The sequence below is a fragment of the Carcharhinus amblyrhynchos genome, chromosome 2 (genome assembly GCF_965287045.1).
Source record: "Carcharhinus amblyrhynchos chromosome 2, sCarAmb.v2.hapA, whole genome shotgun sequence".
NCBI classification, from domain to species: domain Eukaryota; kingdom Metazoa; phylum Chordata; class Chondrichthyes; order Carcharhiniformes; family Carcharhinidae; genus Carcharhinus; species Carcharhinus amblyrhynchos.
The window spans coordinates 55,658,394-55,676,958 of NC_137325.1; the positions used below are offsets into that span (position 1 = coordinate 55,658,394).

The 18,565-nt window shown below is 40.9% G+C and overlaps 1 protein-coding gene across 6 annotated transcripts in view; it reads left to right on the top strand.

Annotated features, from left to right (window-relative positions):
• The window catches only part of chn2 (chimerin 2), a 504,281-nt gene that overhangs the window by 426,301 nt on the left and 59,415 nt on the right, over positions 1-18,565 (top strand). For all 6 annotated transcript variants that reach the window (XM_080206032.1, XM_080206021.1, XM_080206002.1 and 3 more), the window contains one exon: positions 16,921-16,998. In XM_080206032.1, coding sequence (XP_080062158.1) covers positions 16,921-16,998 — 78 coding nt within the window. The remainder of the gene's footprint in view (positions 1-16,920; positions 16,999-18,565) is intronic.

Sequence of the window (18,565 nt, forward strand, 5' to 3'; positions counted from 1 at the left end):
AAGTAGTGGTGTTGGTGGGCTTTCTTCACTATAGTGTCGGCATGAGGGGGACCAGGACAGGTTACTGGTGATCTGGACGCCTAAAAACTTGAAGCTCTCGACCCTTTCTATTTTGTCCCCGTTGATGTGGACAGGGGCATGTTCTCCTTTACGCTTCCTGAAGTCGATGACAAAGGAGATTGACATTGAGGGAGAGATTATTGTTGCCACACCAGTTCACCAGATTCTCAACTTCATTCCTGTACTCTGTCTCATCATTGTTTGAGATCCAACCCACTACAGTGGTGTCATCAGCGAACTTGAAAATCGAATTGGAGGGGAATTTGGCCACACAGTCAGAGGTGTATAAGGAGTGTAGTAGGGAGCTGAGAACACAACCTTGTGGGGTACCAGTGTTGATGATGATCGTGGAGGAGGCCTATCCTTACTGATTGTGGTCTGTGAGTTAGGAAGTTCAGGATCCAGTCTCAGAGAGAGATGCCAAAGTCCAGGCCATGGAGTTTGGAGATGAGTTTTGTGGGAATAATGGTGTTGAAGGCTGAACTGTAGTCAATAAATAGAAGTCTGCAACTTCATTGCACTGTTAATGTAAGCCTACTTATGACACTAATCAAACTTTAAACTTGTGGCTCTATATAGTTTTAGTCAATTAGTGATCTATATAAGAACATAGAACATAAGAACATAAGAAATAGGAGCAGGAGTAGGCCATCTAGCCCTTTGAGCCTGCCCCACCATTCAATAAGATCATGGCTGATCTGTCGTGGCTCAGTTCCACTTTCCCGCCCTCTCCCCATAACCCTTAATCCCCTCGCTTATCAAAAACCCATCAACCCGCTTCTTAAAAATATTTAGCGAGGCAGCCTCCACCACCTCAACGGGCAGAGAATTCCAGAGATTCACCACCCTTTGAGTGAAGAAGTTCCTCCTCAACTCCGTTCTAAACTGCCCCCCCTTTATCTTGAGGCTGTGCCCCCTAGTCCTACTGTCCTTTCTGAGTGGGAAGAGTCTCTCCACCTCTATCCTATCCATCCCATTCATCATCTTATATGTCTCAATGAGATCTCCCCTCATTCTTCTAAACTCTAACGAGTACAAGCCTAGTTTATTCAGCCTCTCCTCATAGCTCAACCCCCTCAACTCCGGCATCAGCCTAGTAAACCTCCTCTGCACTCCCTCCAAGGCCAAAATATCCTTGCGTAAGTGCAGCGACCAAAACTGCACACAGTACTCCAGCTGCGGCCTCACCAGTGCCCTATACAGCTGCAGCAAGACCTCCCTACTTTTATATTCAATCCCCCTCGCTATGAAGGCCAGCATCCCATTAGCCTTCCTGACCACCTGCTGCACCTGCAGGCTGGGTTTTTGCGACTCATGCACAAGGACCCCAAGGTCCCTCTGCACCGTCGCCTGCTGCGGTTTTTCGCCACGTAAGTAATAGTCCTTCCTACCATTATTCCTACCAAAGTGGACCACCTCGCACTTGCCAACATTAAATTCCATTTGCCAGTTCCTGGCCCATTCGCCCAGCCTATCTAGATCCTTCTGCAGACTCTCCACACCCTCCGCGCAATTTGCCGTTCCACCAATCTTGGTGTCATCAGCAAATTTCGACACCATACACTCGGTTCCCTCCTCCAGATCATCTATATAAATGGTAAATAGCTGAGGCCCCAGCACCGACCCCTGGGGCACTCCACTAGTCACCAACCGCCAATCCGAATAGCACCCATTGACCCCCACTCTCTGCCTCCTATTTGACAGCCAATCCTCTATCCACGCTAACACCCTACTCCCAACTCCATGCCCCCTTACCTTCTGCAGTAACCTCTTGTGAGGTACCTTGTCAAACGCCTTCTGAAAATCAAGAAAGACCACATCCACCGGTTCTCCTCTATCCACCGCCCTAGACACACCTCATAGAACTCCAATAAATTTGTCAGACACGACTTCCCCTTAACGAAACCGTGCTGCGTCTGCTCTATCAAGCAATTCCCCTCAAGCTGCCTCAATATGCTTGGTTAACAGATATATATGCTTGGTTAACAGATGATCTCATTGAATTATTAAAACTGTGCTCTTGATATTGTATGAAGAACATTTCATCCTGCCTCAATAGTAACTACCTGTGATTGTGTTCTTTTTAATTACTTTTCAAAAATGTAAGGGAGACATTTGACATAATTTTGTGCCATTGGAGTTGTAGAAGAGTGAAACTTTCACGTGCTGATTTCACAATGCCCTGATTTAATCCTAAATCTGGATTTATAAACACTCATTTGTAAAATAGAGATGAGTATTACGCTTGTACTGATGCAAGAAATGTAACCACCTTTTCTAGATTAATGTTATGAGGGGTGGGGTGGCAGAGGCCACTCAAGATAAGGATGGAAAGTTTGGCAAAGTCCCAAACCATTGCGTCACTTGATAGTTCTTATACTTTTGCAAAGCAATAGATTCGCACAATAAAGTAATTTAGAGTCTAGGAAGAAAGAAAATAAAACTTGAAGGGGGTGGTCAACTTTAAAAACTGTTGAAGCTTCGTTTTTTTAATATCACAGTAAAGATCAAGATAAGAGATGTTGTAGCACAGTGGATAGCAACCCTGGCTATGATCCAAAAACTTTGGGTCAAGTCCCACCCAAGCATTTGGTAGCCAAGCAAGGTGTATTCATAGCAGGATCAGACAGTGTGTCAACCTGCAAATTCTTCCAAATATACCAATGGCTGGTGGTAAGAGTGGAGAGACTCCTGGTCAGCCACACTTGATGTGGTGAGGCACTCTCCAAGTTCCTGGTGGCAGACTAGCGAATTGTTCCTGGAGTTACTATCCATGGAAACAGATGAAAGTCTGCTTTAGTGCACCACTAAATGCAGGGAGAGAATTGGAATTGAAAAAATCAAGGGAGTGGCGGGCTTGATTATTGTAGGCTATAACAAGCATAGCAATGTTGTATCACTACTTAAATAGTTAGTTGAAATGGCAATTGTTGAACTGAATGCTCACCAATAGATTTGTTTTGTTCTTCAAATCCTTCCTGGGACTGTTTAATTTTTGTTTGCTTTCTAAAAGCTCCAAGTTATCAGTGGATAATGTATTCACCAAAATACTGCATTGAAGATTTTTAAATTCAGATGTATAGAATGGCCCTATCTCCCTCAGGAGCTACTTCATTGAACTGTGATGTGCATGCTGTTCTAAAGTTGCATCATCAGGACTTTGAAGCCAAGTTGTACTTTTTATTCTCATCATGTATTAGAATACAGTGAAATGTATTGTTTCTTGCGTGCTGTACACTCAAAACTTAACATTCATAGAGTACAAAGGAAAGAAGAAAAGGAGTGGGTGCAGAATTTAGTGTTACAGTCATAGCTAGGGTATAGAGAAAGATCCATTTAATATAAAGTAGTTTGGTTCAAAAGTCTGATGTCAGCAGAAAGAAGCTGTTCTTGAGTCGCTTGGTATGTGATCTGACTTTTGAATCTTTTTTCCAGTTGAAGAAGGTGGAAAAGAGTATGTCCGCGGTGTTCGGGGTCCTTGATTATGCTGGCTTTTCTGAGGCAGTAAGAATTGTAAACGGAGTCAGTGGGCGGTATTTTCCAGCTGCTTCAAGACTGGAAAATCCCACCCAAGTTCAGTGGGCCTTTGCATGGTCTGCCCCCCCTCCCGCCGCCCGCTATGATTCCCATGGTGGCGGGACGGGAGAATTCCCCTCAGTAGATGGACGGCTGGTTTGTGTGACGGACGGGGCTGTGTTCACAACCCTTTGCAGTTTCTTATGGTGTTGGTCAGAGCAGGAGGCATATCATGGTGACAAGCAGTTGTTCTGGCATTCTCTCCTAACAGCAACGAGCTCTTTGGGAGTAAACAAGATTCTGATATGAATTTTAAGCATTAGTTAAAGGGGTACTCACCACTTAAAGAGATATTCACCACTTTATGTTCAGGGAACAAGAAGGAAAAAGTACTTGAAAAGTCACCATTTTGTCTGAGTTACAGACTCTAGATTTTCTATCATTCTGAAAAATCCTAATAGGTGATAAGGAGCTGGGTTTTCACTACTGAGGCCCGACGCCCAAGTTGGGAATTTAAAGGGGCTTGTTAGATTCAATTTATACCCTGGGTAGGGGGGATCACAATACAATTGGGCCTACTCATGCTAGAAGGAAATGGTAGGGGGCCACATGGCCGGTGAATGCTGAGGCAGACTGGTTTGAATGCCCATCTCAATTCTCTAGGAATTTTTCCCAGTTGTTTCAGAAGCTGTTTCACATGTAACCCTCACCCTTCAAATCACTCGCATGCTACCCACCTGCCTGCCACCACTATGCTAACTAATGCCCCCCTACCCCATTTCCTCTCATATCCCATTTACCCGATCCAAAGTCACTCAGTCAATAGCCAGCATATTCAGACCTCAGGAGCCATTTGTAAATGAAAAGAATCTTCAAACAATCCAATGCAACTGTTACTAACAAAGATAGTGGGGGGGAAAAAAAACCTCCCATTCCAACTTTTAAGTCTGCTGAACTGGTTAATCTTTTATAAAAACAAACACACTTTTATTCAGTAGCCACATCATGATACATTGTGTGTATCATGCCTCAACCCTTAACAATTGGCAAAAAAAATTAGATCTGTCAGAAATAGGATTGGGACTTCAAGTGCAAGTATGCCTTACACCAGGAAAATTGGCCCTAAGTGTAAAAATCGCAAGGCTTGCTCAAAGATTTAATGGTTCAAAGATATATTTTTTCTCCAGTGAGCTACTGTTGATATTTAATGCTATTATTAAATATGAACAGCAGATTGATTTTCAAATTGATTCCTGAATCCTATAGGAAACAAGTATTTCAGTCCAACGTTGTAGACTTTAAGCATTGGTCTGTGGGTGCAAACCGCTTTGAAAATGTAGATTTATAATGTAGTGATAGAAGCAGAGGTAGCTGCTTAGGTATATATATATAAATGTGGGTGGCAAATTGAGTCTAAGTCTAATAATTACCAAGGCTTGTTAAATAAGCAAGCAATTTTGTAAAGCGTAACTTGTGGAAAATGTTTGTCTGCTCAAAGATTGGTGAAATTTTTTGATGAGGCTGGAATAATCAAATGCCCACAGTTGGCAAGGGTTTACCTGTAATTACCTGTAACAAGGCGGCAATTTAACTGTTGAATATTGTACTTAATAGAAATATATCACTTATTCTGTACTACAGAAATTAGCAATTTGTTCTTTATAGCAGGACTCTGTTTTGTTTAATTATTGACCAATGTTCAAGTTTGTGTCTACTGGAAGGACCTTGCGTACTGCATTTTAGTTTGAAGTAATTCTAAAGGCTAACAAGTACTAATAGATTTCTCTATTTAAATAAAACGTGCTGCTCTTTAATGAAATGTTTTTACGCAACTTTTAATTCTAAAGACTTAGAATTACTGGCAAGAATCAAAACAAAAGAGGAAAATAAAGGGTAAAAGGAGCAATTGAACTGGAGTGTGTACTTTTGTTTACAAAATATTATCATGTTTCTACAATAAACTCTACTTCCCTTCATGTGACCTATTTATATTTTTATTTAACAAGGTTTCTTTTGTGTGATTTTTTTTCCCCCTCATTCCCATATACTGTATTTCTACTCAGATTGTTTGATTGCCGCATTTTGAAATGGATAGGTGCGTCATGATCTTATGTTAAACTAACAGGTTGTAATAGTCTTGTACTATACCTCTGGCATCGCTTTGCTGATTAAGGTTGCTGTAGCAACACTGATGTTTGATGAAACATAAGAATGTTGTACACCCAACTCTAATATTCTAGATTTGACCCTTACTGTTCCACTTAGGTATTAAAAGTATCGGCTTATTAGTTTTATATAAAGTGGATTACTTTTCTTAAATTTCCGCAATTATAATCCATGCATTTTCAGTTTACTCACTATTTTGATTTGCTTTGTTCAATTTTTATTACCTTCACGTTGCTCAGTTTTTTTTTATCAAGTAGAATTATTGTTTCCCGTAATCTATGTTTCTATAAATTTGCACACATATATATATAATTTTCAGAATCACTATAAAGTGCAGATTAAATTTCAGTTACATCGTTTAATTGAACCTGATGGCAAAAGACATTTAGCTCTTGAAATTGAAATACTCCCTGCCAGTTTGGTTGACAAGATCACTAGCCTGATACTATGATATTCCAATTTTGGATAAATCAAATAACCAATTAAACCAAATCATATAAGCTGAGCGAAAAATTAAAGGGGCAGTATCTCTTAAAGGAATACTGGATACTGCCTGAAACACAAGATACTGTGGTATTCCTGGTATATTTTAATTAAGCGTATTAATTAAAAGCCAGAAAGCATAAATTGAGCAGAAACTATTCTCATTCAGAATGATTAAGTGATAATCTTCTGTTGGCTTGGGGGCACATAAGGCAATAATACAAATTTTGCTTTGCCTGTATGCCAGAGCCAGTGGGCCAAGGCTTTTGAACAGATATTAATGTTTATGCAATAATATGCCACATAACTGGATATTCTTACTATTGTGTTATATTCACTCACGAAAGATAGCTGATGTGCAATATCATTTTCCACCATTAGATACTGCTATTCTGCAATCAAAGAGAGATGGCATTGTAAAGAAATTAAAATATTTGTTCTGCAGTTTCTGAGATCAGTGTTTGAAGACATTTATTGAGTTTTTTTAAAACTTTAGTTTGACTTCACATTTAGATCCTTTATCTTTTTATTTTATTATGTACAATTTTAAGTTTTTAAAAATAGCTGTAATTGCAGAATACACGAGCCTTGCCTGGCACTATTTGTTATATGTTTAATCTTTCATTAATAGTTGACCATCAGAGCCATGTCACCCATTTTCTGTAGTACAATTAACTTCACTTGCACAGGCGCTAAATGGGTGTCAAGCACATGGGAAAAATATTCTCTGGTTTGTGTATCAATTTGCAGTGACAAAATTACATTGCAATGTATCATTGGATCAATGGCCTAATGCCTCATTGTGTGGTTTGCATGGGTTACTGCTGGCACACCCTTTTACTCTGTACAGTAAACCAGGATGTATTTACTGGCTTGATGGAATGGAGGAAGGAGGGATGTGGTAGGGTGTGAATGACAGTGTACAATTATGTTGCTGTTGATGGCCTATGGTATCTCATGAGTCGATTTGGCTTTAAGATTAGCATTTTTGTAGTGTCACTGTGTATGATTATAGAGGATGTCCTCATTGTGAGAGCAAACTTTTATTTTCAATATGGATTGTGTGATGGTTACTCCTACCAATGCTATCATAGATGGATGTGTTTGTGACACTTGTGTTGGTGAGCACAAAGTCAGATAGGTTACTCCCTCATGTTGACTCCTTCAAAACCAGATACAGGGCCAGTTTGGCAGCTTCTTTAAAGACTTGTCAGTGGACGTATTATGTTGTACAGATTGTTGATGAATATCCAAGACCCGACCCAAAACACACTTCATACTCTTTCTTCCTCCAGGTGTTCAACATGCATGAGTTGAGGATGGAAAATAGGTGGGGACCAGCAAATGTTTGTTTGATCTGAGGCTGAGGTTTCATGGGATCTGGAATTGAGCGTGTTCATCTGACAGTATACTAATCAGTTAGGGAATCCAAGATTATTGGATAAAGTGGGAATGTTGAGCTGAGGATTATCATATCAATTCAGTCATGACCTAAATGAATGATAGAGCAGACTCGTTGGGACGAATGGCCTACTTCTGCTCCGATTTCTATGGTCTCATTTCTGTGGTCTCATGGTCTTGCCTACTGAGTGTGTCTTGGTGGATTCAGTTGTGTGGTATAGTCTGAAAAAAGTATTACTGAAAAATAATGAAACTGAGTACGATAATGTCAAGTTATTGGCTAATTTGTTTATGTGAAAATTCTCCAAACTTGGAAAGTAGTCTTCAGATAATAGCAAAGAGGATTTTGTCAGTTCGACTGGGCTGGAATTACCAGGGCTTTTTCCTTGTATGATTTCTGGGTTGTTTCTAATAATTCAACCTGAAATTACACTTCCTCTATTTTGTATTCATTGGTTATAGCTTCTGCTTTGATTGTATTGGCATCGCAAACTAATATCCATATCCCACCAACATTAGTGGCTTGCTAGGATGATCCAAATCAGCCATATCTTGTGCAAGTGCAGTCATGTAAGCCAATCTAGACAGGTTCATTTATGGATATTTGTGCATCTGTTGCATACTAAGCCAGAAGTTTAGCATGTCCATTACTCCTTACACCCACCACATCTGATTGTTTGCAGTCCCAGCTCAATGCAACCAGGTCCTTCTACTCCACTTTTCTTAGCCTGGATCAAACTATTTTTCTCAATGAAGCCAAACAAATAATTCTGCAGCCTTTCCAGTTAAACTTTCAGCCACCCACACCCCTCCTACCCCAACATTACTTGTCTCCTTGAAATTTTCATCACACATATTGTGAACCCATTAAAATTAGTTTTAACTATTCTTTATAAAAAGCCCTAACCCTTTCAGATCATACAGTTAACTACCATGTCGGTAAATTTCCCCTTCTTTTCAAGATCCTTCAATTCATCAATCACCGTTCAACTACCCCAACACTAATCAAGTTACAGAGTGGCCAACAACATTGAGAAAAACCCAGTTGAAACTCACCATTCTCATCCTCGCTAACTCATTAGGCCGGAGTTTACCCTCAAGTTGCGCCGTTTTCAGGCATGAAAACTTGGTAAACTAGCGCAATTTGTACTTGCCTCTGCACCCGTTTCCCCTTTACCAAGGGCCGAAAATGGCCACCATTGGTAACATACCCGAATCGGGCACAACGTCAACTTAAATGTATTTGCATGCATTTAAATTGAGTCAATGAGTTGCGCGCCCAAACTTACCGTTACTTCCCTCTTTACCACTGCATTCACCCAACCAGATTTGGCGCAAAACAAACATGGGCCGTAAAAGTCCGATTTGGGTGCTCCAGATTCTGAGGAGCTAAGTTCAGAGCTTCGGTGGCTCAACATAGAACAGTACAGCACAGTACAGGCCCTTCGGCCCTCGATGTTGTGCCGAGCTACGTCCAAACCCAAGATCAAGCTAACCCACTCCCTATTATTCAGGCTCTCTGACTCATATCGGTGGGGGGGGGGGCTGTCTGCTGAGAGGGGAGGGAGGCAGGTCAGATGGTTCTCTGATGGGGGGGTGAGAGGGAGGCAGGTCAGCTGGCTCTTTGGTAGAAGAGGAAGGAGTTGGGTCTGTTGTCTCTCCGGTGGATGGGGTTTGTTGGGAGGGAGGTGAATCAGTTGGCTCTCTGGTGAGGGGGGAGGGAGGCGGATCAGATGGTCCTTTGCTGGGGAGATGGGGATAGGGACGGAGGGGTCCGCTGCCACTCTGTGTGTGCTTGGTGGGGGGAAAGGGGGGCAGGGGGCCGCGATCGGTCTGGCTAGCAGAGGGTGGGGGGATAAGGAGGTCAGTTATGTTGTGGGCGCCGGCGGGGGAGGCATTATCCAGCCTGGGAGCAATGTGGCAGGGGAGCATTTTTCTATTTTTTTAACTGTGCATTTGGAATTGAAGGCTCCAATCGGAGCTGCAGTGTTTTGGGCCATTAAGCCTTGCCCACGGGCTTCTGCAGCACAAATCAGAATCGCTGCTATTTTTTTCAGGCAGAGTACATATGGGAGTGCCTGAGAATGGGTCTAAAAGTCGAATCTGAAAACTTCCAGCTTTAAATCCGCCAGCACTTAGAATTAAAATGATAAAATAGGGCCCATTGTCTGTCTCTTCAGTCTCTTCACCACCTTCAATATTATCTTTTCATAGTTTCTTTTCCATGGATCAACCTCTTGGAACCATTCTTTCATTGTTTCATTGCCACCTATCCTAGTTCATTGACTACATCTCCTTTGGTGTTTTATTTTCCTCACATGCCCATACAATTGCCTCTGGTGTACTGGATTATTTTCATGACTGCCTTCTACCTATCACCTACAAGCCACCCTTGAGCAACTTCACACTCTAGCATGCCTCAGCTTCTACAGTAGCTGTATTTTGATAATCACGAAAAGTATTTTCTGATAGCATTATTGTTGCACTTTTTGATTACTGTCAGCTGTTCACTTCTGGGTGAATCATGTTTGCCTATAGTTTGCTCAGGCTGAACCTTTGTGTGTACAACCTCAGCATTCACATCCTGTCTGTTACCCAAAGTGCTGCCCTTTTTAAATGTCATGATTTCTGTTGTATCTTTGATTTGATTTATTATTGTCACATGTATTAACATACAGTGAAAAGTATTGTTTCTACGTGACGTCAGACTTTTGTACCTTTTTTCCAACAGAAGAAGGTAGAAGAGAGATCGTCCAGGGTGTGTTGGGCCCTTAATTATGCAGTCTGCTTTGCCAAGGCAACCGGAAGTGTAGTAAATGGGAGGCTGGTTTGCGTGATGGATTGGGGTACATTCACGACCCTTTTGTAGTTCTTACGATCTTGGACAGAGCAGGAGTCATACCAAGCTGTGATACAACCAGAAAAAATGCTTTCTATGGTGCATCTGTAAAAGTTGGTGAGAGTCGTAACTGACATGCCAAATTCCCTTAGTATTCTAAGAAAGTAGAGGCATTGGTGGGCTTTCTTAACTTTAGTGTCAGCACAGGGGGACCAGGACAATTTGTTGGTGATCTGGACACCTAAAAACTTGAAGTTCTTGACCCTTTCTACTTTGTCCCCATTGATGTAAACAGAGGCATGTTCTCCTTTACGCTTCCTGAAGTCGATGACAATCTCCTTCATTTTGTTGACATTGAGGGAGAGATTATTGTTGCCGCACCAGTTCACCAGATTCTCTATCTCATTCCTGTACTCTGTCTTGTCATTGTTTGAGATCCGACCCATTCTGGTGGTGTCACGAGCAAACTTGAAAATTGAGTTGGAGGGGAATTTGGCTGCACAGTCATAGGTGTATAAACAGTATAGTGGGGGCTGAGAGCACAGCCTTGTGGGGCACTGGTGTTGAGGATGATCATGGAGGTGTTGTTGCCTATCTTTACTGATTGTGGGTCTGTGAGTTAGGAAGCTTATGATCCAGTTGCAAAGGGAGGTGCTGAGTCCCAGGTTACAGAGTTTAGAGATGAGTTTTGCAGGAATAATGGTGTTGAAGACTGAGCTGTAGTCAATAATTAGGAGTCTGACATAGGTGTTCTTGTTATCTAGGCGTTCCAGGGTTGAGTGCAGGGCCAGGGAGATGGCGTCTGCTGTAAACCTGTTGTGGCAATCGGCAAACTGTAGTGGTTCCAGGTACGTAAGAACATAAGAAATAGGAGCAGGATTAGGCCATCTAGCCCCTCGAGCCTGCTCTGCCATTCAATAAGATCATGGCTGATCTGAAGTGGATCAGTTCCACTTTCTCCCCATAACCCTTAATTCCCTTGTCTGTCAAAAACCTATCTACCCGTGACTTAAATATATTTAGCGAGATAGCCTCCACCGCTTCAAAGGGCAGAGAATTCCAGAGGTTCACCACCCTTTCAGTGAAGAAGTTCCTCCTCAACTCTGATCTAAACTGCACCACCCTTATCTTGAGGCTGTGTCCTACCTACTATAATACCTCCCTTATTTAGAATCAAAATTATGCTCATTTTCCTAATACTTCTACTTCACCAATCTTTTTACCATTATTTCCCTTTCCTTTCTAAGCAGGAAAATTCTTTCTACCTCTACCCTATCCATCCCTTTCATTATCTTATACGTCTCTATAAGATCCCCCCTCATCCTTCTAAACTCCAACGAGTACAGACCCAGTCTATTTAGTCTCTCTTCATAGTCCAACCCCCTCATCTCCGGTATCAGCCTAGTGAACCTCCTCTGCACTCCCTCCAAGGCCAAAATATGCTTGCGCAAGTGCGGCGACCAAAACTGCACACAGTACTCCAGCTGCGGCCTCACCAGTACCCTGTACAGTTGCAGCAAGACCTCCCTACTTTTATATTCTATCCCCCTCGCTATAAAGGCTAGCATTCCATTTGCCTTCTTGATCACCTGCTGCACCTGCAGACTGGGTTTTTGCAACTCATGCACAAGGACCCCCCAGGTTCCTCTGCACTGTAGCATGCTGCAGCTTTTTGCCCTTTAAATAGTAATCCCTCCTACTATTATTTCTGCCAAAGTGGATAACCTCACACTTGCTAACATTGTACTCCATCTGCCAGGTCCTCGCCCACTCGCTCAGCCTATCCAGATCCCTCCGCAGACTTTCCACACCCTCTACGCAATTTGCTTTACCACTCATCTTCGTGTCATCAGCAAATTTCGTCACCCTACACTCAGCCCCCTCCTCCAGATCATCTATATAAATGGTAAATAGCTGAGGCCCCAGCACCGATCCCTGCGGCACTCCACTAGTCACCAACCGCCAATCAGAATAGCACCCATTGATACCAACTCTCTGCTTCCTATTAGACAACCAATCCTCTATCCACACTAACACCTTATCCCCAACTCCGTGCACCCTAACCTTCTGTAGCAACCTTTTATGAGGCACCTTATCAAACGCCTTTTGAAAATCTAAAAACACCACATCCACCGGTTCCCCTCTGTCTACTGCATTAGTCACTTGCTCATAGAAATCCAATAAATTTGTCAAACGCAACTTCCCCTTAACGAATCCATGCTGCGTCTGCTCTATCAAACCATTCTTTTCTAGGTGCCTCGCTATTTTTTCTTTGATGACGGATTCAAGCATTTTTCCAACTACAGACGTTAAACTAACCGGCCTATAATTCCCTGCCTTTTGTCTGCCACCTTTTTTAAACAGCGGCGTAACATTAGCTGTTTTCCAATCTTCCGTAGTCCAGGAGGCTGGAATTGATTCCTGCCATGACTAGCCGAGCCCATTTTGTGATGGTAATCCTCAACTACATCCTTATTGGCATACTGATTGACTTTTCAAGTACTTTTTCCTTCTTGTTCCCTGTTTCCTTTTTCATATTCCCATTTATACTCCTTCAAAATGTGCAATTTATCAGGAACGCACACACACATACACACATCTTAGACAGCTGTATTGGCTCTATAAGTAACAATTAATTAACATAAAGTCACCATCATTTAATACCTACTATATCACCTCCCTTATTTAGAATCAAAATTATGCTCATTTTCCTAATACTTCTACTTCACCAATCTTTTAACCATTATTTCCCTTTCCTGGTTTCTTTTCTTCCTTCCATTTCTATCTTGTTTGTCCTCTTTTTTACTCTTTATTTGTCTCTTTCTGAGTCTCAGCAAAATAATCTTATGAAAATATTTGTTATCACTCATGGTTTTGGGTTTCTCCTATCAACTTGTCACTTCCCATTTGGGAAAGCTGCCAATGAGGCTGGTGGCTTCATAGCCATTTTTCAACCAACTATGACATTTGGCTCAAAATGGGAAAATTCCACCCTTATGTCTTTACTCACATTCAATGCTATCCTTTAATGACCTTTTGCACTTCTTCCCTGGCACAACTTTCCTTTCCACAGAATTTTTGAAAATTATATTGAGAACTTCCATTTCTTCTTCTCCAGTGTTTATCTCAAATTCCTTCTGATCTCTGCTCAGCGTAAGATCTTACCATTTCAGGAATGTTATCTCCCTCACCCTTACCCTTGAAGTGTATTATTTCACTCTTTACTATATTTAACTAGTATTCCTAGCTATTGTCCCATACGGGGCTAGCCAGTCTATGGCCTCCTACACTTTTATTTCCATAATTGTTGACACAATTTTCCAATTTTGTGCATAATCATGTTTTGATATTGTTTGTTTTGAATTTTGTAATCTAGATTGTCATATGTATGGTAAATAAGAACAGCAGTCATCTAGGAAAATTCTTAACCTTTGACTGTGCTCCTTTAACCATCTAACAACATGGCCACGTTCTCTTGAGTTTCATGTGTTACACCTTTGGCAGATGTATTTTACATTGTACCATATCAGACATTTTTTGAAAATTTATATAAACATTATTCATTACATTTTCTCTGTCTTTAAATAATTCCTAGAAGTTTAGAGAAGTACAGAAGCTGGAAATTTCTGGCCACTTCCACTGCAGGATCTTCTGGTCCTGCTGATGACAAACTCCTGCTAAGGGTTTCCTGGCTGCAGGGTATGCATAAAATGGGAAACCCTGTTGATAGTGGTGGGATCAGAATGTTCTGCCTCTGACCAATGGCAAGCCGCTTCTGCCACACAAAACATGTTGTGGAGGATGGCATCCCGATTAGAGCGTCTTTTAGAAATCCATTTTGACTGGCTGTGACTAATTCTTGATGCTTTAAGTAGTTGGTCCATTCATTCAATACTAAAACGTCCAGTACTTTAAAAATTGAAGAAAGAGTTTGGAAAGTAAAATTCATGTTCAGTGTGGACATATAATGGACTTAAAGGGAAAGAAAAACCTGAGAGGTCATCTGGCATGTGTATCAACAGAAGCAGGCCATCTGTTTTTCAAATTGACTCTTCTATGAATGCTTGACTGCTGCAAGAGTGGCTTAACCCATTGATACTATGGGTGGGGTTTTCCAGCTGTGTTTGCCCCAAAACCAGAAAATCCCGTCCAAGGTCAACAGACCTTTCCATGGCCTGGCCCCGGTCCATTCCGATTCTCGTGGTGGGTGGAACGGTAAAATTCACCTATATGAATGGCTGTGATTGATTGACAGTCTTGTGAGAAAGTAAGAGAGGCAATGTATTTCAAAAAGAACACGAAACTTTTCATTTTGGCTTCTGACTCGGGCTGGAATTCCCCCCAGTTCATAACTCCTATGAGGTGCCATGAACATGTTAAATGACAAAATGGGCCCAGCATCATTAAAACTGGGGGTGGGGGCTGGGCGTTTTTGTTTGAATCCCCACACCCCCACCCCCCTCTCCTTACAAAGCAGCCAGCCAGGGACTGGAGTGCTGCATCTGAGCTCACTACCTTGCTGTTGCCTGTTGGCTAGCCAACTCAAATTGCTGCAACTCATGCTGAGATAGGAGAGATTCCCATAACTGCTTGAGATCAGCCAGCAATACCATCTGCAGCCTCCTCCACTAAAAAATAGTGACCTACCCCCAGCCCTGCTGCAGCTGCTGTGCAGGAGAGACAGACATTAAGGGAATGCACAGGAATGATTAGTTCATGCTGGCATCCATTATAGCATGGTTGATTTATGAATTTGGTCTCTAATGTTTATTTTCTGTCTGTTTTTATTTTTGCATTGTGGCTAAGCAGACTTTGCATAATTAGTGATGGATGGAAGGTCAAGAATGGGACTGTTGGTGAAATGGGACATTGGGTTTGGGTGTATTTGTTTTGTGATGTTTTCCATGGACTGCTCAGTTAGAAATGGGTTTTCTAGGTTGCCTCCTTTTCCTCAACTGCTCATCCTGTAGCTGTGCTCTCATGATGGTCAGGCCTTTTTTTAAATTCATTTACATGATGTTTCTTTTTTAAATTAATTTACATGATGTTGGTATTGCTGACTAGGTTAACATTTATTGTCCATCCCTAGTTGCCCTTGAAAAGATAGTGGTGTGCTACCTTCTTGAACCATCACAGTCCCTGTGATGTCAGCGCATCCACAGTGCTGCTGGGGAGGGAGTTCCAGAATTTTGACCCAGGTTGCGCAAGCTTGGTGTTTTGTCAAAAATCCACCATGCGATCTCTGGATCCAGAAGGAAGTAATAATTTGTATCAGAAATCTTGACGTGAAGATATTACCTCATCATCTGTATCAAAATCTGGTTTCATTCTGATATATTTATACCGAACACTTGTATTAATCCTATGAGTGCATTTAGACCAGTATGTTATACTGTGTTAGAAAAGACAAATATACATACATGGCATACCATGTTGCTTACAGACAGGAATGTTGTAGTCACAAGAATTTTATGTTTAACTTTTCTAAATTTGTTACAGTTTTACTATTTACATTAAGAAGTACATAAATACTTTGTGCATGGCAGTTTTAACATGGTGATAAGCAGGAAATGTAACAGATTTCTATTTTTACATTAAATTCAGATTTTGGCCTTAGCATTAAGATGATTGATAATAAGATAATTGGATTACATGAGTGAAAAAAGCACTATACAGAATTTCATTTTTAAACTGGGAGGTGACTCTCAAGCTGTTGTAGAGTCTTGTAAGTTCTCTGAAACTGGTGGCTTATAGGATAGGAAAAGATGTTTGTATACACTAATGTTGTGTTTTTTCTGTACTTCAATCTCTCAGCCCATGCAGAAGGTCTTGCAACTTCTGGGTCTGATTTACTGTATAATTGGATGCAGTACCTCACCACTGTTGTCTGAGCTAGTTTCTTTAATGTGGTACCATGCAGAACGGATCAGTCCTTTGAAATATGCTGTGGTCTCAGAGTGCAGAGCTACTACCCCCTGCTTAAAGTTTCTCTAGCGTCTGTCTAGAAACCGTTGCCAAGGTTTTTCAGGGTTTATGAATGTGAGCTTTTGTCTGCAGCACACGTCTGCCTTGAGTGCTCACACAGGCCTTTGCTGAGGCTCATTCAGATGCAGAAACCCCTTTCATCACACAAGACAGCCCATTCAAGTCACATGCCTGAGGTCTCAGCAGAATGAAGTGCAGCTGCTGCCACTTTGGTTGCTAACATTAGAGGCTGTTTGGCAAACTTGAGGACGTTGAAACTTCATAGCTCAGAGGACAGAGCACGTATTTGGGACCCTAACACCATGCCATCTCAGAAACTGTGGCTAGAGAACGAACAGACATGTCCTCCTGTTATGCACAAATCCAAAAAGGACAAGCATCAAGAACTGTTGACTGTGGCATTAGGGGTGAAAGTGAGTAGAAGGAATATAGCGTTGTGGCAACCTCTGAAACTTTTTGCCTATTCACAGATCACCTCACTTGTCAGAAGAGCTGCCTTGAAACAAAGTGAGGACCATTTCAATTATGAAAAAGCTCACAATTTTAAGGTAAGACATACTTTTAAATTTATGTCATTAAAATGCTGAATACAAGGAAAGCTGGAATTATTTCTAATTAGCAAGTGCTCCAAGCTTACCCTTAATGCTGCTAAATGTAATTGAATGTTACTAATATAGTATGAAGGAGATTTTGCAGAACGATACTACTTTCACTTCAGGTTAGCATATTTAAATGAAACCATGTAGGACACTCAGAAATATGACTATTTAAATTTATTGCAACTAGTTAAATATTATTTTGACTTCTATATGTTTCAGAATTAGGGATCAGTTTTCTGTTTTATTACCTGTTATTTAACTGCTTTTTAGTGGGATCTAATTAAAGTTGGATTGATAGTGAAACTTCTGTGATCAGCAACGTTCCTGCAACAGAAAGCTGCTAAGGAATTTAGTTATGCTCGTGTTTGATTGATGTTCCTACGATTACTACATCTCTTGGTACTTACTGCTGTGCTTAGTATATTAATACTAATGAGCTTTGTTAGCTACATTATTCTAGTAATGGCAACACCTAATACTTTCTTCAATGGTCTAGCAAATATTTAACTAATAACTAAAATCAATATTACTTGTCAGTGTAAAATTAAACACTAAATAATGGTTGCACTTAGTTATCCCTTCAATCGTATTTCCTGCTCATCATAAGTTGCACACCAACTGGAAGCGGTTAGAGTTGGGGATATTGGTCTCTATTTATATTCAATGTTGCTTTAAACTAATTACTAGGAAAGGCATAAAAATTGAGGGGTTATTCTCCTTTCTATATTCTACTTTTTCTCTTGGGTAAAGTAGATGACCTTGGCTGATATTTGCTCATTATTATGTAACTGAAATTGGGAACTTAGTGGTGGAGGAAACTTTGGACCACACCTGTGTGCTAATTTTATCCTTCAGTGCATTGTTCCGTTGTTCTGCCCTTTTAAAACTGAAAGCAGTAAAAAGATAATCATGGGTGTGCAATCGTGTGAAATTTACCTTGTAACCTATTGTTTATTTTGCACAGCTTGATTTTCAACATTCTTGTAGTAAGTATAATGTATTATGAAATAAGCACTCTTAAATCATGGTGCAGCATAGTATCACAAGTCGGAAAGAGAGCATTTAACCTTTTGAGTCTGTGCCAGCTCTTTGCTAGAGCTATTAATTAGTCCCACTCCCCTGCTCTAATGAGTAAGTGTGTAATAAAACAATTATTTGTCCAATCATTCTTTGGGCATCAAGTGAAGAAATATCTACTGTGTGTTAGTTCTAACTGAAAAATTTCAGTTGAACTAAGGTTAACAAAACCCTTCTTATGTCTGAACTGTCACATCTCTTGTGATTTAAATAATGTACGGTCAGCATACTTCTTTTGCTTGAATCAACTCATTTTGTCAGTGCAACAGTTCTAGCCACAAGCAAGGCTTTTGGGATTATGATGAGAATTGCTGACAATAAATCTTGCTGTATTCTGTGGAAAACAGTTGCCCTTAAGTTCTTCCATTAATTGTTTACAAAGTAAGCATTACCAATGGAGTGAATTCCCTGCTGTAAATGAAATTTAGTCAATATATTT